Raw genomic sequence first — 24,303 nt, 5'->3', positions numbered from 1 at the left:
GTGAACACAAATGCGCAAATATTTGTCTAGAATAACATAAATGTTGGAAATAATAAGAGCAAATAAGTAAACAATTTTCACGACGTAGCATTCTTCAATATGTTGCAGGTCTGTTATCAAGATGCATGGATGTCTGTTGAAATAAGACCGTACATAGCTGCATGAACAATAACGACGTTATAGAGCCCAGAATCATATTAATACAACTGTACTATTAATTCTAATGATAACTAGAACTGTATGACCTTCGATGTCTTTGTGAGTGATAAGGTAAAAAATTCGACACGACCAACGTTCCCAGATACACCTAATTACAGATAGCAAACCTCAGTTTCTATTTTGTCTGATGAAGACTGGTTTTGATGTATAAACAAGTGCTCCGTGTTGTTGTCCCCCTCCCACATTATTTAAGTTACCCTGTAGTATTGTTTCAGATTCCTTTGTCTGTTTCTTCATGTAGCTAGGAGCACTCCCCCACTTTTAATCACTGCTTATAAACGGTTTCTCAACTCATTACTATCGTAGAGACGGTTTCTCAACTCATTACTATCGTAGAGACGGTTTCTCAACTCATTACTATCGTAGCGAACATCTATTTCGATAATTCTTTCAGTAAACGATATTTCGTTTCAAAATTCGATTTCGCTTATTTCTGATCTGTCGTTTCTTAACGCAAGAGTTGATTCCAAAACAACAATGGATTTGCTATGATAATTAAAAAAAAAAAAAAATCCGAAACCCCACCGCTTCTGTCGTTCTAGTAACTAGAGTTGTTTCTGGACTTGTAATAAATTGTCTGTTTCAGCAATAAGAGTTGAATCCGAAATGTTACCGCTCTAATTACTACAATTGATGTAGATTGAAACAAAAGATAGTTTACGATTTATTATTTGCGTAATAATGTATTTAATAATAATAATTGCGTAATATTATTTAAATAATAATGATTTATTATTTAGAAGTATTTGCGCTAACGCTGCAAGAGACAATTAATTAATTTACACCAAAAAGACATCGACTTTCTTTGAAAGTTTCGGAAAATGTTCACTGTTGCTTTAAACTCAATTTTCGTTCTTTTCTCGACCAATCAAAATCTCTCACTTCGAAACCTGTACTACGGTACAACACCACCAAGCGGACTTCGCCGCGTTACGCCTACGTGAGGTTTTTATTGACGGGGGATGGCGTTAGCAAACACATTCTAACGATACGTAAAGTCGAAGGTATCGCAGATTTATAGAGAGAAAGATTTTTCAATATTAGGTAACCTTTTCTTTTAACTTCAACTGCTGCTACGTAGTTCTATTTGCGTACAAGTAAAGGTTAGCTATTTCTGCTCTATTTCTCATGTGTGGTTGAGGGGAGAAAATTTGATACCACAAACACTAAAGAGTTACAGAAACCACCATTCGTGTTCAGTCTACCTGAGAAGCATTATGACTGGTCGAGAAGAGAAAGCTTCTAATGGACAGCCAAGCCAATCTGCTACAGTGGTACCGGAAGTGGTAGGTAGCTTTATTATAACGTTACGTTAACAGGACAGCAGAATGTAAACAGATGTTTACTCAGGAGTTTCTTTTTAAATAAGACAATTTCATAGTGTTGCTTTAAACATTTCCTATAAATTGTATGATCTAATTCAAATAAGTAAAACTTGGGAAACCTTTATTTATAGCTTTACTCCAACCGAAACGTTTTTTTACACAAAACGAAACGATTATGTAGCCCATGAAACTTTCATTACTAATTAAACGAAGAGATCAGGCACATGTATATATATGATATGTCAAACATATCCTTTACTGCAGGCACACGTATATATATGATATGTCAAACATATCCTTCACTGATGGTGCAGTTTCTGTTTATTTAGGAATTAGGACCTGAATGACTTAGTTTCGAGTAATAATGCTAAAAACTAAATAGAAATGGAACAGTGTTAATTATGTAATATAGTAAACAATATATGTTTTCATTACGAAAGTGTATACCAATTAATAAAACGTATATCCCGTTAAGCCTGACGAATAAACCGTGTTCGAAACGTGTTTACATATTCTACTGTTCTTGTGAAGACATGGCTTCATACCGTACTTTTCATTTTCAACGTTGAACCTACGATCCACTCCACTACTTGCTGAGAGACTGGTTCATTTTTTAAATCTCTCGCTCTTTTTAAAAACAAATAAACAACAACAACAGGTTGCAAGGGCGTGGGCTCACGAACTGTCCCTACATTTCCATTACATGAAATATCGGAACTTTGACATGTACACCTGTCGAGAATAACAAACATTAATATAAAAACACCAGATGCGAGAGGTAGTTTGTATTTTTGAAAATTAAAAATATCCCCAAACTTCTGAAAACAAAAGTTCATGACAAAAAAGAAGTTTTAACCGAAGTTAAAAATGACAAGACTACGTGGGAGGGGTTACCCTGTGGCAGAACACAGTACACGACAGAGCTGGCAAGACTACGTGGGGGGGGGTTACCCTATGGCAGAACACACTACACGACAGAGCTGGCAAGACGACGTGGGTTACCCTGTGGCAGAACACACTACACGACAGAGCTGGCAAGACGACGTGGGTTACCCTGTGGCAGAACACACTACACGACAGAGCTGGCGAAACAAGTACGCAATCCGTGCGACACCGCGAAATATTTCCAGCATTTTGACCTTTGGATACGTTATAAGAGTGACTGTCAATCACCTAGCATGAACATTGAGTGACTAGGTGTTGCTGACCGCCTATCTTCCTTTTACTCAGTATTTTAAGTATAGAAACAGCAGTATATAGCCTTAGTAACTTTACCATAAACAAATTACTCCAAATGTATTACTGTAACCAATTCACCAGTCGTTAAGCAAGAGAGATATCCGCTCTGTAATTAAATGGATTAAGTAAAAGTAGTTTAGAATAACACTCAGGTTGTGATATATGTTTGAATGTTCTCAAAGCTATCTGACCATCTGTGAATACAATCTGATAGAGTTACTGAAAATATAAGGAATTTAAGGAAATACGACATTTTTTCCTCTATAAGGTCTATGTGTTTCACTTTGTCTATGGCGAAATTTTGCCTAGCATAACAATAAATTTTAAAACAGAATCGACCCCACCCAGTGGCATAGCGACATGTCCGCGGACTTAAAAGGTTAAAAACTGGGTTTTGATACCCTTGGTGAGCAGAGCATAGATAGTCCATGGTGTAAGTTTGGGCTTCTCTTTAAAGAAACAAACAAATATCTAACCACCTTACCTACTCAGTGTGCCATTAGCAGCTCTCAAATGTTAACAAGTGGACTTCCAAAAACGTGAACCTAAATAATTACAATTTAAAAAGACAGCGGTAAATCTATGGATTTACAACCCTAAAATCAGGGGTTCGATTATCCTAAGTGAAATCAGCAGATAGCCAGATGTGGCTTTGTTATAAGAGAGCACACATACAATTAAAAATGATGTTAGAAGATGTGTAAGTATAACTAGCGCGCATTCAAAATTTTTAATACAATTTTTCCGTTTCTGCACGTGTGTCAGCTATTCTACCGAAATCACAGGAACGCACACAGAAAATGGTTCATTTACTCGTAATACCTTTAAACTTCAGTGAGATGTTTGAAATTACTTGCTAAATGGGTCTCTTCTGACTCAACTTCAGTAACAATTTACGTTGCGTGGAAAAAACACACACACACTGTATTTATTAGGAAAGAAATTTAACTAGCGATTAAAGTAAAGTTTTCACGTATTTCACTTTTGAACTTAAACATTTACCAGTTTTGTTTCACCAGTTTTTGAACTACGTTTTTATTCAACTTTTAATTTTAACGAAACAAGTAGCTGTGTAGATTCAACGAGGGTTTATCTGACTTCTTTTGCTCATCATATTTATGAATTTTGAACAGTTAGTTGTATGGAAGGTTGAAAACGTTATATGAAATAATTCTGGAGCCTCATGACATTGTTGCAGCATAGGCAACCAAGTCCAGTCGTGCTCTGTTTGACAACCATGCATCTTGACAATAACCTTGCAACGTCGTAAAGATGTCACGTCCAAAGCACACTATTCTACCTGTCTGCTTTGTATAATCAGCGCAGATAATCGAGGCACCAGCGTCTTAGCAAACCCAGATCTACTGATATATATTACTTATGTTTGTTTTTGAATTTCGCGCACAGCTACACAAGGGCGAGCATGCTTGGTGTGACGGGGATTCGAATCTGCGACCCTCATATTGCGAGTCGAATGCCTTAACCACCTAGCCATGCCATCCTACTTATGTTTGCTCCAACAAATAAGCACAACTGGCGAGTGTCGAATTATGAAGCAAAATATTCATGGTTTGCGACCAGTTGCCATAAAAATACGCTCTGCACATTGGTATATCAGTACGTTATATAAGTGAAAGCTAAATCCCATTATTTTGATTAGAAGACTACCTTAACAGTTGACTACTTTCTCTCTAGTCCTATATAGCTTTCTGCTAATGTTTCCGAAACAAACAAAATCTGCTATACTTACGTATAAGTGTCACTCGCGCTGTCTAGTGTTCAACAATGTTACTAAAGTAATATTTCAAAGTTTGCGAATGCGACAAACCTAACGACGAAAAACGTTGATGTGTGTAAACGATTAATACATTGAAGGCAACAGTATCAGATTATTATGATCCCAAGTTCTGTCGTAAAATATTGAAGTTTAGGTCTTTTGCTCGTGAAGCGTCCTCTGCTGATTTATAATATAAATAAAATATGAAGTAGTAGTTATATTAATTAAAATAATCTAGTTCATTTAATCTTAAAGAGCAGATTGATTTTGTCAATTGTTTACGTAAAATATAAATCCAAATTTTTGACGTTTCTTGTGCAACTTTAACACTTTTAAATCAAGTATACTTTATTAATTATTTACTCAAACCTGGCGACTGTTTATATATCACTGTTCTTGTTAAGGAGTCTACACACAGGATCATATACAAAAGCTGTCATGGTTTTTAAAGGAGACCCAAATCTTGATTGATTTCTTCAGGAGAACCAATTATTCAATTTACAGTGATTGTTATAAATATCCTAATTTTATATCATTGCTTTTTCAAACAAATTTATCTGGTTTTATTTCCGGTTTGCTATAAATTGTATGTCCTTCTTAGAACAAAATAAATACTTATAACATAGGTTTGGTTAATGTTAATATACAGTATAAAAATGAACTGTAAAGTCCAACCGTCAGGTTTATCGACCTTTTCGTCCACTTGGATTGTTTAGGGCAAATCGCCCAACTTCTTTAGTTGTATAATTCCTCGTTTAGCAAGACGAACGACAACGAAGCTTTATTTATACATTAAATATTAAATATGTCGAAATATTCTGGACTCAAACTAATTCTCTACTATAATACTCAATACACAAGGTTTCCGAACCAAAACCAGGTTCCTTTAGCGGTTTATAACATTTTCATGAGCACAGTCCTTCTGTGTGACGCGTAGTTAAATCAATTTCGCGAATCATGGTTTGTCATGGTTACCAGGTACACAACTATCTCTTGCTTCGACATCGTCTAAGGTCTTCGGAACATATTTGAAGTACGCTTTTGTATTGGACTACGTCATCACAGTGTGTGAGCAGAGCGTCTAAAATCACGGGTATATTTATATTTCCCTAGAGTCCAGACAAATGGCATTCATTATTTTATTGGTGCCATGGTTAGTAAATTAGACGATCTAAGACTAACTCTTACTTACCAATCTTTATTACGACTTAGTTTATATCAAAGTCTCGACTGGTCGTTTTCAGTTGCCACAACCTAACCCTAAACACGTGTATCTTAGTTTTTAAATACAATGTAATTTATTCTAGACCATTTCACTGTTTAAAACTCTTTAAAATATATTTACAAGATAAATTTCATTGTCTCAGCTTGTCTTACCTCTTGGCCAATGTAACTGTCTTATAAGTGAACATGAATTATTTACAAATCATAGTTAATCACATTTTTTGTATATTTCGTAGCTAAGTCACATTGGACTATCTGCTGTATCAAACGCGGGGAAATTGAGCCCAGGTTTTTAGCGTAATAAATCCATAAAATTACACCCAGTTTAATACACTTGATAATAACTATTGTATTTATCTTTGATGAAACCTCCAGACCACACTACTACGATAAAATCGCCTCTTTTGCTAAATTTCGCGCCAAGCTATTCGAGGGTTATCTGCATTATTGTCCCTAAGTTTCAAATGATAGACTAGAGAGAAGGCAAATATCCAACATCATTACCACCAGTTTTTGGACTATTCTTTATCAACGAAATGTAGAATTGACCTCACATATAATGTCCCCACGGCTGAAAGGGCGAGTATGTTCGATACTGGCCTATAAGTTAGTGACACGCAAGTGTCCCAACCACCGCTCCATGTAGAAACTTTACCACCATGATGGTTTCTCCCGTCCAGTGGTCAGCAGATGCAATTAAATAAACTAGCGTCGTTCAGAGACTTCTATCTGCAGGAGAGAAGGTTGAAAACAAAACAAAACAAACACGTTCGTGACAACATTTTCAATGACATATGGGGCTGTGAGTTTTGTTTCTAGTATATTGTATAGAGTGACCAATAACAAATGGGGTTGTGGGTTTTGTTCCTATTCTGTTGTATAGAGTGACCAGTGACACATAGGGTTGTGGGTTTTGTTTCTACTATATATATAGCTTGACCAGTGACACATGGGGTTGTGGGTTTTGTTCCTATTCTGTAGTATAGAATGACCTGTGACACATGAGGTTGTAGGTTTTGTTTCTAGTATATTCTATAAAGTGACCAGTGACACATGGGGTTATGGGTTTTGTTTCTAGTATATCGTATAGAATGACCAATAACACATGGGGTTGTGGGTTTTGTTCCTATTCTGTTGTATAGAGTGACCAGTGACATATGTGGTTGTGAGTTTTGTTTCAGTTCTGTTACATGTACTGACTTCGCCACTCTGTTCTCAGATTAATACTTTTCAGCATAACATATATTTTAGTTGTATCTATATAACAACCAAAGTATAGCCATACTTGGATGTGCGCTTTATGTTGAACGTGCTGAAACGTTCGATAAATGTGATGTTTCACAATGACCTCTTTATTAGGAAACAGACATTTATACCGTATTTACTAATTCCTACTCCCTTAAAGTCGCTTACGTCTGTCTGTTTGCAGCAAAGCGTTTGTTTACAACTTTCCTTCTGGTACCCACTATTCCTTAGAGGTTTCTTGGAGTTACACGTCCTATCAGAATACGTGATGGATGTAAGCACGAAATGTGAACCTGAAGGTTCGTGGTTCTCTGCTTATTAGCGAAAAGTCGAACACTGCACTTTAAGGCTGTCAGTGCGTTATAAGGGTGGCAGTCAAATTCCACTATTCGGTGACTGTTGTTATTTTTTATCGAGTCTATGGTTTTCGAGACGGCTGTACGTTGGTGCGAGAAACTTCTTGAACAAACCTGAATACATTTTAATTAATAACACACGCAATTCCTGTTGTACGTAATGTTTCAAAACTGTAAACAGATGGCTCTCCATGAAATTTAATATGGAAGTCAAACACGTATCCGTCGTGACGTAAGAACACGCAGATGTATAATATACAAACTATCTGTATCTTCGATAAAATACGTTACACCTAATTTAAATACGTATCAACAAACAGTTCTACGAAACAAGTGTGTATTTCTTCAACAGATATTGAATATTTCAACAAGTCTAGAGTTGTTTATCTAAAGTTATTTGAAAACATTGCTATTTTTACAACTATTATCGCTCTCCTTAGTTCTTCCCATGAAAACCGTAAGACCGTCCAAAGATAGAAAGTCAGCTCTCTTCTATATTTCTTCTGTAGTGACGTTGAAAAGTAAGTCACGTGGTCTGACATTTTTCTTTGTGAAGAGTAAATGATGACTGCCTGTTAAGAGAAGGTAGAGTGTAGACACGACAGACAACAGAAACAAAAAAATATGCTTGGACAGAAGGTTTATGGCTTTAAAACCAATATCACAGTAAGTACTAGAGTTACTGGTATGGTCAACAGATTGTATTTCCGGCTATCTTTCTGCCAAAAAACATGTCGTTATCTCATGCAAAAAAGACTACAGCAAGGTTACGCCCCGCTGCCCCAGTTACGCCTAGTCGACACACGCTCTGTCTCTAGATTCGGTATTAAGAAATAGAATTTTACGACTTCAAGACACTTAAAACTGCGCCGACAATTGGGCGAAATATTCAATGTAACACAGCAACATGACGAGGGAGTTTTGTGAGAAACGTAGAAATAGTCCAACGGACTTCTTGTTAAGCTTGTAATTTATACAGATAGAGAGTGTTGTCATGTAAGTCATACAATCTCACCCCAGTGTTAAGTCTGAACACTTATAACGAGTTTAAATACCGTAGTGGACATAGCACGGTTATCCTATTGTCTAACAATAAACAAACGGACATCATATATATGCAAAAACGGCTCGTTTGGGTTGAGAAAATATTTTACATAGAAGAGCGAACAACGTTTCGACCTTCTTCGGTCATCGTCAGGTTCACAGAGAAAGAAAGAGGTAACTGACCGGAAGCTGACCACATGTTTGGAAGGGGTTGTGTAACTGAGTGTCGGAATGTAGAGGGCGGTGTTAGATGTTTGAATATATAATTTTATTTAGTTTATTATATTAATATAGGTATAAAGGCGTCCCTTTATATTGGTTTGTTTTGGGCTTAAGTTGTTGTATAAGTAAGGCTTCTTTAATTTTGCGTTTGTTTATGTTTGTAAGTAAATTAGTGATCTTAAAGATTTCACAGCATAGTGATCAAAAGTGAACGAATAATGTTTATCTGGTTTAGAGTTTGTTCTTTTTCGTCACTTTAGCCTTCACTTTGCGTTGCTTCAGATTGGAATGTAATGCAACAGTGGAAACCCTTTGTTGTTCTAACTGTTCTTATATTCGAGTTTTCTTCTTCTGAGGATAACGTTAAAAACTCCTTTCTGGACACTGGACAATACATTACTGAGCATTCCCACTCTTAGAACTATGTATCCTCAGAAAGACTCCATAGTTCTACAGCCTACAATGGTGGTATTGTACTTTCCAGTGGTTAGGTATTCATGGTGAATCAACTACACGTTAGTACTAACAATGACTCGTCGATAAACATACCATAAGTTCCACAAGTGTTTCAGATAAAGAGTTATTCATTGTTTATATAACGTACTAGCGTAATGAAACGGACTTTAAAGTCGCTTACTATAAGATAATGAAACTTGACTTTTATTTCTAAATCTTTGTACGTTTTAATCTGAATCAAATATTACATACTTCTACCATCTCAGAAAAGGATTTGCTGAATACACAAAACGCTGACAGAAATTAACTTTTTACTGGAACACAAAATATTCTAATTACATTCTAAAATCACATTGATTACTATAAGATGTCGCGTTTATCAACAGTTGTTACACCTCTAAAACATTTATTCTCAATACGAAGTCAGATCGTAATGTCTTTTATCTGTATAAACAATGTTTCTCAGAATCTTTGTGTTCAGTATATTTAACCTAAAATCTACATTGTGTGACTCGTGGGCTGAACAGCCAGCTCAGAGACACCATGGTCAACTCAGAGTGATTTAGCTGTCCCTAATTATGAACTACTAATAAGGAAAGGAAGACCAAACAGCAGTATCCGCCATCTTTTTGGAGACTTATAACCGAACAGCTAGATTACTGTCACTTTAATAACGCATCCAAAGCTGAAACGGAGGAACGGCGTATCTATGGAATAGATCCTCAGACGTTTTAGTACGCAGCCTGAGAGGCTAATACCTAACACAATTGATGTAACAGAAATATCTGCAGACCAAGACAAAAGACTGTATTCTCAAGACGGCTGGTATAGGTATTAAAACTAATTAAATTAAGTTCAGGTCATCTTCAGGTTAACAAACCCGGCTTCAGAATACATTTTGACTACAAGTGGGTTTCTCGTCATTTAATAAAACTTAAGGTCGTTACAACGTGTGTTGTATTTCGATTGACAAGTAGGTTACACTGAGCCACTACATTTTAATTAATTAATTAAACCAGGTAAGAATAAACAACAACAAAACATACATTTTGATAAACGATTTTTCAGTGTGAACCTGGTTAATAAAAATCTATAGTTACACATAGCATAAAACAGTTATAAAAACAGGAAACTTACTCACTTATAGTTCTTTAGTGACTCAGCTGTAAGTCTTCAAACTTAAGACGCGAAAAATTTGGTTTTGATACCCGTAGTGGGCAGTGTATAGTTAGCCCATTGTGTAACCTCATGCTTAGAAATAACCAAAATCAAGTCGTTAGTTTTATTCGCAGTGTTCAAGAATAAATGTGTTTAACTTAATTCTTAGTAACGTATACCTAAGTAGTCTGATACCTTAAATATACAAACTGATTCATGAAGTACAAAACTTGTTACTAACATATACCTAAGTACTCTGATACCTTAAATATACAAACTGTTTCATGAAGTACAAAACTTGTTACTAACGCATACCTAAGTACTCCTATACCTTAAATATACAAACTGTTTCATGAAGTACAAAACATGTTAGTAACGTATACCTAAGTAATCTTATACCTTAAATATACAAGCTGTTTCATGAAGTACAAAACTTGTTACTAACGTATACCTAAGTAGTGTTATACCTTAAATATGTAATACAAATTTAGTTTTTGTTTATTGTAAAGTTAAATGAATAAATAAAAACTAAGATCGTTTACTTCTTGAATTATAATCCAAAATTTTTAATAGTAGATATTAACGTTCTGCATGCAGCTAAGCCTAGGATACCAGCATATTGATTATTCAATTGATTCTAGATGAAGTTAAGCCTAGCATATTAATATATTCCATTGATGACGTTAAGTAAGCCTAGGACACCAGCATAGTCATTGTTTGATTCAATCTAAATGAAGTTAAGCCTAACATAATAGTATATCCGATTGATGACGTTAAGTAAGCCTATGATACCAGCATAGTCATTATTTGATTCAATCTAAATGAAATTAAGCCTAGCATATTAGTATATCCTACTGATGACGTTAAGTAAGCCTAGAATACCAGCATAGTCATTATTTTATTCAATCTGAATGAAGTTAAGCCTAGCATGTTAGTATATCCCACTGATGACTTTAAGTGTTTTATATCAGTGCCATCTATTGATTTATGTAGATGTAATGGCGTCCTTTTTATTATCTCATCACATAATAAACCAAATTAACTTACATGTATAAGTAATGTTATGGCGTTACGCGTAATTCTTTATTAGATGTTATATTGCTACAGAACTTGATCATACAGCATATTTTGGTCAAAAACGAAGTTTAAAAAGATAATTTCTTAACGTAGAGGTCTAATCCGTTTGGTTTTTATTCACCCCATCCTTTGCTGTTGATTTCATTTTTACTTACTCAAGGCTTATCAAGGATAAGTCAAGGCTTATCAACACAGCTTGGGTCAGAAAATCAAATAAATATAGTTAAGCCTCTTGTAATGATGATGTATATCTAATGTAGTTGAAGTTTATGTGTTTTTCTTTGTAGAGAATATTGATTCTTCAAACCGGAAAAAAAGATAGAAGTGGAATTTGTCGTTTCAGTTTATTTAATTTGTAAAATTTTGTATTTCGAAAATAATCAATTTTGTACGAAACAATCAAATTTAAAAGAGTACTAAATTTCTAAACTAACAATTAGAGATATTAAGAATAGTTTGAAAGACTAAACGAAGCTAATTAATTATAAGTGAAAGAAAAGCGGTACTTAGTGAATCATAAAATATTTATGCCCTCTAGTGATCGAAATTGATTTTATATATTATTAATTTTTGAACAGAGTAGAGCTTTGTACCAACCGATACTGAGACTTGAATCACCAGCTTATAACATTAGTACTTATTATTACAGATCCGATTATTTCAGCTAACTTTGGAAGTTCGTAAATCACAGATTGAACACTTTATGAAAGAAAATTTCCTTGTTACTAACTGTTTACCACACCTGAGTTTTAACCAAATTTAAAGAAATACCTGCACGTTCGTAGCTTCTCTTGGTGGTAAGTCTACGAACTTGTAATGTCAAAATCCAGGGTTCGATTCTAAGCGATTGACAGAGCAGATAGTTCAACGTGGCTTTGCCGTAAAACAAACGAAGAAACACTTCTGTAAGACGTGTAACTTAAATAAGTATGAAATGCTTGCCTGTGACAATTAACTAGTTGAGTAAACAAAAGTTTGGTTTTTTTGAAACAACTTAGTTAAGCAGATCCGTGCAGGGTCCAAAGTCCAGTTTTTTACACTAATGGTCAATATAACTACACATCAAAATGTGTCATATATTCTTTTGTTGCTCATGTTGTGTAAAACTAATACATAGGAGAAACCAGAACGTTATTAGCAGAACGTACCCGATAATATCTTAGAGATATAATAAATTGTAACGTAGTAGATAAACCAGTGGCCCGAAACGTCAGTTTGCTCAACCATACCCTTGACCGTTTTAAAACACTTGTTTTTGAAGAAGATCACTACAAACAAACATAACCGTGTATTACAAGAAAACAAAATCATTTTTGTCCCGGGAATTTTCCACTCGAACGAGCTAAACGAACTTTTTAATTTCTTGTAACATTTCTCTCTTTTGTCTTACTGACACTTAAATACCATCTGTTCATATTAAAAAAAACTATAATACATATATAATCATGTATGTTTCATGTTTGCGCGCTCACATGCTTTTATGTGTCAGGATGTATATATATATATGTATAGGGAAAGGTATATTTGTGTGTTTCATTTGTTATATCGTCACACAACCTTCAATTTAGAAAGTTTTTCTATACGGATATACTGTTGAGTTAGTGATATCTGAAGAAGGGTATTGACCGAAACGTATTATCAACAGTAGCATTTATATTAATAATTATATATATTTCTGTTGTTAATTTCTCGATGATTTGTTTTTTTAATTTCGCACAAAGCTACACGAGGGCTATCTGCGCTAGCCGTCCCTAATTTAGCAGAGTAAGACCAGAGGGAAGGCTAGTCATCACCACCTACCGCCAACTCTAAGACTACTCTTTTACCATTGAATAGTGGGACTGACGGCTGAAAATGCGAGCATGTTTGGTGCGACGGGAATTCGAACCCGCGGCCCTCAGATTACGAGTCGAGCACCTTGACCACCTGGCTATGCCGTGTCCTTCTTGGGGGTTTGGCCGACAATATTTTCTTTTAACTACATAAAACTATTATAATTAACGTTAGTAGACTTTGTCGAATGATCGAGAATGGAAAAGTTGTTTAAACCAACATCCAGAAGGGGATTAAACCCTACATACCGAGCTATCTGAATATCCTGCTGTACCCAGAACTGTTATTTTAGTTCCAGTAGTTTGAATATCTTTATCAGTAGCTTGGTACACTGTACGTTTTAGTCACAGCAAAGCGATTCAAAGGATGGCTCTGAATTTTGTCTTGAGTACAAATGTTATCTCATATCTCCATGTATTGACCAGTTTGAGATCTAATTACAGCCGTAGCTAATGCGGATTTTCTTTTGTTTTTAATGATGCTTTTTTTTTTTACCGTCAAATAGAAACGTTTAAACAATCTCACAACTTACTATGTTGGTTTTTAGTTGCGTCTTTTGAAATCTATGTTTCACTAAACGAACTCCAACCATCGATTTCTAGTGACTTGAGATAGTTTCGTTCCGAATGTTTTCGACAAGAAACTGAAAATTTTTCGTGTTAGACATTTCTCAGGTTTCACCGACAAGATTCGTACGTACAAAACTTGTTGTCAATGAGCCAAACTTTATTACACGATAGAAACAAACAAACAAGTGTGCGTTTCGTACTGCACTTGCAAGCTCTGCCAGTCACAAGCGAAATCCATGTATCGGTTTAGGTAAGGACTTACTGAGAGTTTCTGTGCACATATGGACTTACTGAAACTTTCTCTGTACTTATGGACTTACTGAAAGTTTCTGTTCACATATACTTGCTGAAACTTTCTCTGTTCATATGAACTTACTGGAAGTTTCTGTGTAAATATAAACATACTAAAAGTTTCTGTGTAGGTATAGACTTACTGAAAGTTTCTGTGTATATATGGACTTACTGAAAGTTTCTATGTATATATGGAGATACTGAAAGTTTCTGTGCACATATGGTGTAAGTAAAGTTTCTGCATAAATATGGACTTCCTGAAAGTTTCTGTGTAGATGTGGACTTAACTAAAGTTTCTGGGTAAGTATGGGCTTACTGAAAGTTTCTGTGTAGATATAGACTTATTGAGAGTTTCTTTATAGATATGCACTTACTGAAGATTTCTGTGTACATGTGTACTTACTGAAAGTATCTATAGTTATGGACTGACTAAGAACGTATCTATACGTATGGACTTACTAATATCGTATCTACAGGTATGGAGTTACTAAGAACGTATCCATAGGTATGGACTTACTAAGAATTATCTATAGGTGTAGACTTACTAAGAATGTATCTATAGGTATGGACTTACAAAGAATGTATCTATAGGTGTAGATTTACTAAGAATGTATCTATAGGTGTGGACTTACTAAGAACGTATCTATAGGTGTGGACTTACTAAGAACGTATCTATAGGTGTGGACTTACTGAGAATGTATCTATAGGTGTGGACTTACTGAGAATGTATCTATAGGTATGTACTTACTAAGAATGTATCTATAGGTATGAACTTACTAAGAATTATCTATAGGTGTAGACTTACTAAGAATGTATCTATAGGTATCGACTTATTATGAATGTATCTATAGGTGTAGACTTACTAAGAATGTATATATAGGTGTGGACTTTCTAAGAATGTATCTATGGGTATGGACTGACTAAGAATGTATCTATAGGTATAAACTTACTAAGAATTATCTATAGGTGTAGACTTACTAAGAATGTATCTATAGATGTAGATTTACTAAGAATGTATCTATAGGTGTGGACTTACTAAGAATGTATCTATAGGTGTGGACTTACTAAGAATGTATCTATAGGTGTAGACTTACTAACAACGTATCTATAGGTGTGAACTTTCTAAGAATGTATCTATAGGTGTGGACTTACGAAGAATATACCTATAGGTGTAGACTTACTAAGAATGAATCTATAGGTATGGACTTACTAAGAATTATCTATAGGTGTGGACTTACTAAGAATGTATCTATAGGTATGGACTTACTAAGAATTATCTATAGGTGTAGACTTACTAAGAATGTATCTATAGCTATGGTCTTACTAATAATATATCTATAGGTATGGACTTACTAAGAATTATCTATAGGTGTAGACTTACTAACAATGTATCTATAGGTGTGGACTTGCTATGAATTATCTATAGGTGTAGACTTACTAAGAATGTATCTATAGGTATGGACTTACTAAAAAAATTATCTATAGGTGTAGACTTACTAAGAATGTATCTATAGGTATGGACTTACTAAGAATTATCTATAGGTATGGACTTACTAAGAATTATCTATAGGTGTGAACTTACTAAGAATGTATCTATAGTTATGGACTTACTAAGAATTATATATAGGTGTAGACTTACTAAGAATGTATGTATAGGTATGGACTTATTATGAATGTATATATAGGTGTAGACTTACTAAGAATTATCTATAGGTGTGGACTTACTAAGAATTATCTATAGGTGTGGACTTACTGAGAATGTATCTATAGGTGTGGACTTACTGAGAATGTATCTATAGGTATGTACTTACTAAGAATGTATCTATAGGTATGGACTTACTAACAATTTTCTATAGGTGTAGACTTATTTAGAATGTATCTATAAGTATGGACTTACAAAGAATTATCTATAGGTGTGGACTTATTAAGAATTATCTATAGGTGTAAACTTACTAAGAATGTATCTATAGGTGTGGACTTACTAAGAATGTATCTATAGGTGTGGACTTACTAAGAATGTATCTATAGGTATGGACTTACTAAGAATTATCTATAGGTGTGAACTTACTAAGAATGTATCTATAGTTATGGACTTACTAAGAATTATCTATAGGTGTAGACTTACTAACAACGTATCTATAGTTGTGGACTTTCTAAGAATGTATCTATGGGTATGGACTGACTAAGAATGTATCTATAGGTATGGACTTACTAAGAATTATCTATAGGTGTAGACTTACTAAGAATGTATCTATAGGTGTAGATTTACTAAGAATGTATCTATAGGTGTGGACTTACTGAGAATGTATCTAAATTTGTAGACTTACTAACAACGTATCTATAGGTGTGGACTTTCTAAAAATGTATCTATGGGTATGGACTGACTAAGAATGTATCTATAGGTATGGACTTACTAAGAATTATCTATAGGTGTAGACTTACTAAGAATGTATCTATAGGTGTAGATTTACTAAGAATGTATCTATAGGTGTGGACTTACTAAGAATGTATCTATAGGTGTGGACTTACTGAGAATATATCTATAGGTGTAGACTTATTAAGAATATATCTATAGGTATGGACTTACTGAGAATGTATCTATAGGTGTGGACTTACTGAGAATGTATCTATAGGTATGTAGTTACTAAGAATATATCTATAGGTATGAACTTACTAAGAATTATCTATAGGTGTAGACTTACTAAGAATGTATCTATAGGTATCGACTTATTAAGAATGTATCTATAGGTATGGACTTACTAAGAATTATCTATAGGTGTGGACTTACTGAGAATGTATCTACAGGTGTGGACTTACTGAGAATGTATCTATAGGTGTGGACTTACTGAGAATGTATCGACAGGTGTGGACTTACTGAGAATGTATCTACAGGTATGGAATTACTAAAAATTATCTATAGGTGTAGACTTACTAAGAATTATCTATAGGTATGGACTTACTAAGAATTATCTATAGGTGTAGACTTACTAAGAATGTATTTATAGGTATGGACTTACTGAGAATGTATCTATAGGTATGGAATTACTAAGAATTATCTATAGGTGTAGACTTACTAAGAATTATCTATAGGTATGGACTTACTAAGAATTATCTATAGGTGTAGACTTACTAAGAATGTATCTATAGGTATGGACATACTAAGAATTATCTATAGGTATGAACTTACTAAGAATGTATTTATAGCTATGGACTCATAAGAATGTATCTATAGGTATGGACTTACTAAGAATTATATATAGGTGTAGACTTACTAAGAATGTATGTATAGGTATGGACTTATTATGAATGTATATATAGGTGTTGACTTACTAAGAATTATCTATAGGTGTGGACTTACTAAGAATTATCTATAGGTGTGGACTTACTAAGAATGTATCTATAAGTATGGACTTACAAAGAATTATCTATAGGTGTGGACTTATTAAGAATTATCTATAGGTGTAGACTTTTTAAGAATGTATCTATAGGTGTGGATTTATTAGAATGTATCTATAGGCGTAAACTTACTAAGAATGTATCTATAGGTGTGGACTTACTAAGAATGTATCTATAGTTATGGACTTACTAAGAATTATCTATAGGTGTAGATTTACTAAGAATGTATCTATAGTTGTGGACTTACTAAGAATGTATCTATAGGTGTGGACTTACTGAGAATGTATCTATAGGTGTAGACTTACTAACAACGTATCTATAGGTGTGGACTTTCTAAGAATGTATCTATGGGTATGGACTGACTAAGAATGTATCTATAGGTATGGACTTACTAAGAATGTATCTATGGGTATGGACTGACTAAGAATGTATCTATAGGTATGGACTTACTAAGAATTATCTATAGGTGTAGACTTACTAAGAATGTATCTATAGGTGTAGATTTACTAAGAATGTATCTATAGGTGTGGACTTACTAAGAATGTATCTATAGGTGTGGACTTACTCAGAATGTATCTATAGGTGTAGACTTACTAAGAATGTATCTATAGGTATGGACTTACTGAGAATGTATCTATAGGTGTGGACTTACTGAGAATGTATCTATAGGTATGTACTTACTAAGAATGTATCTATAGGTATGGACTTACTAAGAATTATCTATAGGTGTAGACTTACTAAGAATGTATCTATAGGTATCGACTTATTATGAATGTATCTATAGGTGTAGACTTATTAAGAATTATCTATAGGTGTGGACTTATTAAGAATGTATCTATAGGTATGGACTTACTAAGAATTATCTATAGGTGTGGACTTACTGAGAATGTATCTACAGGTGTGGACTTACTGAGAATGTATCTATAGGTATGGAATTACTAAGAATTATCTATAGGTGTAGACTTACTAAGAATTATCTATAGGTGTAGACTTACTAAGATTGTATTTATAGGTATGGACTTACAAAGGATTATCTATAGATATGGACTTACTAAGAATGTATCTATAGGTATGGACTTACTAAAAATGTATTTATAGGTGTACACTTACTAAGAATGTATCTATAGGTATGGACATACTAAGAATTATCTATAGGTATGAACTTACTAAGAATGTATTTATAGCTATGGACTCATAAGAATGTATCTATAGGTATGGACTTACTAAGAATTATTTATAGGGGTGGATTTACTAAGAATGTATCTGTAGCTAAGGACTTACTAAAAATTAACTATAGGTGTAGACTTACTAAGAATGTATCTATAGGTATGGACTTACTAAGAATTATATATAGGTGTAGACTTACTAAGAATGTATGTATAGGTATGGACTTATTATGAATGTATATATAGGTGTAGACTTACTAAGAATTATCTATAGGTGTGGACTTACTGAGAATGTATCTATAGGTGTGGACTTACTGAGAATGTATCTATAGGTATGGACTTACTATGAATTATCTATAGGTGTAGACTTAATAAGAATGTATCTATAAGTATGGACTTACAAAGAATTATCTATAGGTGTGGACTTATTATGAATTATCTATAGTTGTAGACTTACTAAGAATGTATCTATAGGTGTGGATTTATTAGAATGTATCTATAGTTGTAAACTTACTAAGAATGTATCTATAGGTGTGGACTTACTAAGAATGTTTCTATAGGTATGGACTTACTAAGAATTATCTATAGGTGTGAACTTACTAAGAATGTATCTATAGTTATGGACTTACTAAGAATTATCTATAGGTGTAGACTTACTAACCACGTATCTATAAATGTGGACTTTCTAAGAATGTATCTATGGGTATGGACTGACTAAGAATGTATCTATAGGTATGGACTTACTAAGAATTATCTATAGGTGTAGACTTACTAAGAATGTATCTATAGGTGTAGATTTACTAAGAATGTATCTATAGGTGTGGACTTACTAAGAATGTATCTATAGGTGTGGACTTACTGAGAATGTATCTATAGGTGTAGACTTACTAACAACGTATCTATAGGTGTGGACTTTCTAAGAATGTATCTATGGGTATGGACTGACTAAGAATGTATCTATAGGTATGGACTTACTAAGAATTATCTATAGGTTTAGACTTACTAAGAATGTATCTATAGGTGTAGATTTACTAAGAATGTATCTATAGGTGTGGACTTACTAAGAATGTATCTATAGGTGTGGACTTACTGAGAATGTATCTATAGGTGTAGACTTACTAAGAATGTATCTATAGGTATGGACTTACTGAGAATGTATCTATAGGTGTGGACTTACTGAGAATGTATCTATAGGTATGGACTTACTAAGAATTATCTATAGGTGTAGACTTACTAAGAATGTATCTATAGGTATCGACTTATTAAGAATGTATCTATAGGTATGGATTTACTAAGAATTATCTATAGGTGTGGACTTACTGAGAATGTGTCTATAGGTATGGAATTACTAAGAATTATCTATAGGTGTAGACTTACTAAGAATTATCTATAGGTATGGACTTACTAAGAATTATCTATAGGTGTAGACATACTAAGAATGTATCTACAGGTATGGACTTACGAAGAATATACCTATAGGTGTAGACTTACTAAGAATGTATCTATAGGTATGGACTTACTAAAAATGTATCTATAGGTGTAGACTTACTAAGAATTATTTATAGGTGTAGACTTACCAAGAATGAATCTATAGGTTTGGACTTACTAAGAATTATCTATAGGTGTGGACTTACTAAGAATGTATCTATAGGTATGGACTTACTAAGAATTATCTATAGGTGTAGACTTACTAAGAATGTATCTATAGCTATGGTCTTACTAAGAATATATCTATGGGTATGGACTTACTAAGAATTATCTATAGGTGTAGACTTACTAACAATGTATCTATAGGTGTGGTTTTGCTATGAATTATCTATAGGTGTAGACTTACTAAGAATGTATCTATAGGTATGGACTTACTAAGAATGTATCTATAGGTATGGACTTACTAAGAATGTATCTATAGGTGTGGACTTACTAACAATGTATCTACAGGTGTGGACTTACTAAGAATGTATCTATAGGTATGGACTTACTAAGAATGTATCTATAGGTATGGACTTACTAAGAATTATCTGTGGGTGTAGAATTACTAAGAATGTATCTATAGGTATAGACTTACTAAGAATTATCTATAGGTGTAGACTTACTAAGAATGTATCTATAGGCTGGACTTACTAGGAATGTATTTATGGGTATGGACTTATTAAGAATGTATCTATAGGTATGGATTTACTAAGAATGTATCTACAGGTATGGACTTACTAAGAATTATCTATAGGTGTAGACTTACTAAGAATGTATCTGTAGGTGTGGACTTACTAAGAATGTATCTATAGGTGTGGTCTTACTAAGAATTATCTATAGGTGTAGACTTACTAAGAATGTATCTATAGGTGTGGACTTACTTAGGGTTTCTACTTTATTACTCCTCTCAATCTAAAAAAAATTCCCAGTTTCGTTTTAGAAACTTGCTACACGATTCACTGCGTTTATATTCATCGACATAAAGTTGTTTATTACATGTGAAAGAACCCTATGTTTTTAGGGGTTTTTATTAGAAGTTTCGTAAATTTCTTGTTTCTTACTTGAGCAGAAAAATGAACATTATTTTTCGTACCATTAAATGTTCACAAATGTTGTAAGACAACATTTATTTATGGAAAAACATTTCATTGAAAACAAACAAATTTCTTCAGTAACCGAACATGGTTCTAGGATTTTTAAATCAATTGAGCTGAGTTCTCTCCTTACATCTGGGACCATTTAGTTTGGTCGGAAAACCAAACAAGAAGGTTTCGTGTTTGAAAACACTTTGTTGGCTTGAAATGGATTAACTGAAACACCAAAAAGCGAATCATCAAGAAAAATGTTTCAAATTATGTGCATCATCAAAGTGGTCTATATTTAAAAATTCTTACTTCTGTTTGTTTGTTTTTAAATTTCGTGCAAGACTACACGATGGCCATCTGTGCTAGTCCTCTCTAATTTAGCTGTGTGAGACTAGACAGAAGGCAGTTAGTCATCACCACCCACCGCCAACTCTTGGGCGACTCTTTTGCCAACGAACAGTAGGACTGACTGTTACAATATAATGCCCCTATGACTGAAAAGGCGAGCATGTTTGGTATATCGGGAATTTGAATCTGCGACCCTCAATTGATTACACTATGTAACACAAATTTTGTTCCTGCATAGTTTGTGTTATTTCTTAATTGCTTATGTTGCAAAAGTACAGAAAAGGGCCATTATTCCCTTAAAACTTTGCTTTTGTGACCTGGATAATGAAATTTAGAAATTAACTTATTTTCTATGTAAAAAACGGGCAAATTTGCACGATTTCATTTACATAAGATCTAAATAAAACCACATATGAATCAAGATTTACATGTATTTATAATAAAGTTATAGAAAAATGTTCAGATGTGAGTAGTTTTTCGACTTTAATGTAAATCACTTTCACGTATCAGTCCCCAAATATAGTCTCCCATCATGTTTTTGTTATATGTTACTTGGTAGCGGTGTTCAAAGTCCAGTATATCTTGGTGGAAGCGTTGCCTTGCTCCTCTGAGTATGCTCCCATGTTCTCCTTGAATTTATCAAGATGAGCGTCAAAGATATGGACTTTTAGGGACATCCTGCAGCCCATTTTGTCGTAGTTCTTCACCAGAGCCTCAACCAGTGCCACATAATTTTCGGTCTTGTGATTGCCCAAGAAGCCCCGAACCACTGCGACAAAGCTGCCCCAAGATTTCTTTTTCTTCCTACTGAGCTTCTTGGGGAATTCTATGCACTCCAGGATCTTCTTTATTTGTAGTCCAACGAAGACACCAACTTTAATTTTTGCCTCAGACAGCTTAGGGAAGGAGTCTCGAAGGTACTTTAAAGTTGCAGACTCTTTTTCAAGAGCTGTGATAATTGTTTCATAAGGCCCAGTTTTATGTGCAATGGTGGGAACAACACCTTCTGGAGGCCCACTAGTGACTCACACTTGACATTGTGCCTCCCCACTGAGAACTCGGTCCGTTGTGGCCAGTGCCTCCTGTTGTAGTGCGCTGCGGTGTCTCTGCTGTCCCAAAGCCAAAGATAACAGGGAAACTTGGTAAAGCCTCCTTGGAGATCCATCAGGAATGCCACCATTTTGAAGTCTCCGATAACCTCCCAGTCATACTCATCATACTTTAAGACTTCTAGCAAGGTCTTGAAGCTGTTGTATTCCTCTTTTAGGTGCACCGAATGAGCCAGGGAAAGAGACGGATACTTATTCCCGTTATGGAGCAGTACTACTTTGAGGCTTCTGGATGAGCTATCAATGAAGAGGCGCCACTCGTTCGGGTTACAGACAATTCCAATTGTCTCGCACAGACCGGATACATTGTGGCAGAAGCAGAGCCCATCTTGACGAGTAAAGAAGCTTGAAAAATGTCGGTGACGCTTTCTCTGACTTGCGACTTGCACACTTTCATCTAACAAATCCAACTTAGATATCAAAACCTCGGCATTCGACTTTGTTAGACAAAGATCTCTGAATCTACCTGGAATATTCTGGAAAATTGGTAAATTTAAAAATTTCATTACCCAGGTCACAAAAGCAAAGTTTTAAGAGAAAAATAGGTCTTTTCCATTTACTTTAGGCATAAGCAATTGGGAAATAACACTTTCTGCCCAGGAACAAGAAAAAGTAAAAAAGTTTGTTACATAGCATTATCTGTGTAGAAGATAGCATAAAAGACATGTAATTGGTGTGTATTTTATGATCTTCACGAACAAGCTACACGATGATGATCTTGGTTCATACCAAACACATCTGATTTCAGATTCTAATAATGAGATTTTAATTATTACATTCTTTGTTATACCTGTAATTCCATTGTCTGTTTTCCAATGATATAATTTAACTTGATAAACTACGGGGTTCATACAAGTTACTCACTTTATTGTTGTACTTTATTTGACAACATTTAGTACTGTTAATAAATTTACTATCCAGTTATTTGTGGCTCAGTAAATGCATCACTTGTAATAAATGTTTCTTTAATTATTTTTATGTCTTCTAATAGATATACTACAGTTCCTTACACTTCTGACTGACATACTGTTATTATATCATGGTGCACTTGGGTGCTAAACGCATATTTTTTATAAATGTTCTCTTAACCCTGGCAAAGGTTGTTTTAAATGTGTGTGTATATATATATATATACAGGAACTGGTATCTTCAGGACAAGAAGAGAGAAACTGGCGAGGAATCGGAATCGCCCTACTTGTTATTGTCATAGTTTGTGCCCTTATTGTAACAGCTGTTTTTCTGCTTAGCCCAGGTAAGCCCCTTTCATCCTTTAACTCTATATTCAAAGCTAACCATTTCAGCTATTGTTTCTCTTATGATTTACTATTTTATTTCTGTTCTAAGAAACCAATACTTTTTAAGATCCCGAGATATTTATCTAGCATATAATAAATAAGTCGACCCTATTGATTTACTTATTTCTAGCCCGACAATCTATAATATACTGCAATTTATATCTTATCAGCAACATAAATATGCTTCTATTCCTTTTTATTTCATATACCAAATAAAGGAAAGAAATTCAGAAAAAAACGTGTTTTACGAGATATCGAATCATGTGATGGATGACGTCGAGGCAAGGTACTGCGAGAGTGAATTATCACGATATTTCTGATAGATCTTCTGTCGTAAATGATCCAATACAAATTTCTTGTAATACTATTCAATTCACACTTTGTCTGTGTCCGCGAGTG

The 24,303-nt window shown here is 34.2% G+C and overlaps 1 protein-coding gene across 1 annotated transcript in view; it reads left to right on the top strand.

The window, feature by feature from the left end:
• The first annotated feature begins 1,181 nt into the window (after positions 1–1,181).
• The window catches only part of LOC143247246 (dipeptidyl peptidase 4-like), a 67,204-nt gene continuing 44,082 nt past the window's right edge, over positions 1,182–24,303 (top strand). The window contains 2 exon segments of the mRNA XM_076494964.1: positions 1,182–1,505; positions 23,747–23,861. Of these exon segments, the coding sequence (XP_076351079.1) occupies positions 1,437–1,505; positions 23,747–23,861 (184 nt within the window). The 5' untranslated portion in view covers positions 1,182–1,436.

The sequence above is a fragment of the Tachypleus tridentatus genome, chromosome 3 (assembly GCF_004210375.1).
Source record: "Tachypleus tridentatus isolate NWPU-2018 chromosome 3, ASM421037v1, whole genome shotgun sequence".
Taxonomy (NCBI): domain Eukaryota; kingdom Metazoa; phylum Arthropoda; class Merostomata; order Xiphosura; family Limulidae; genus Tachypleus; species Tachypleus tridentatus.
This window is presented reverse-complemented; position numbering and strand designations above follow the sequence as displayed.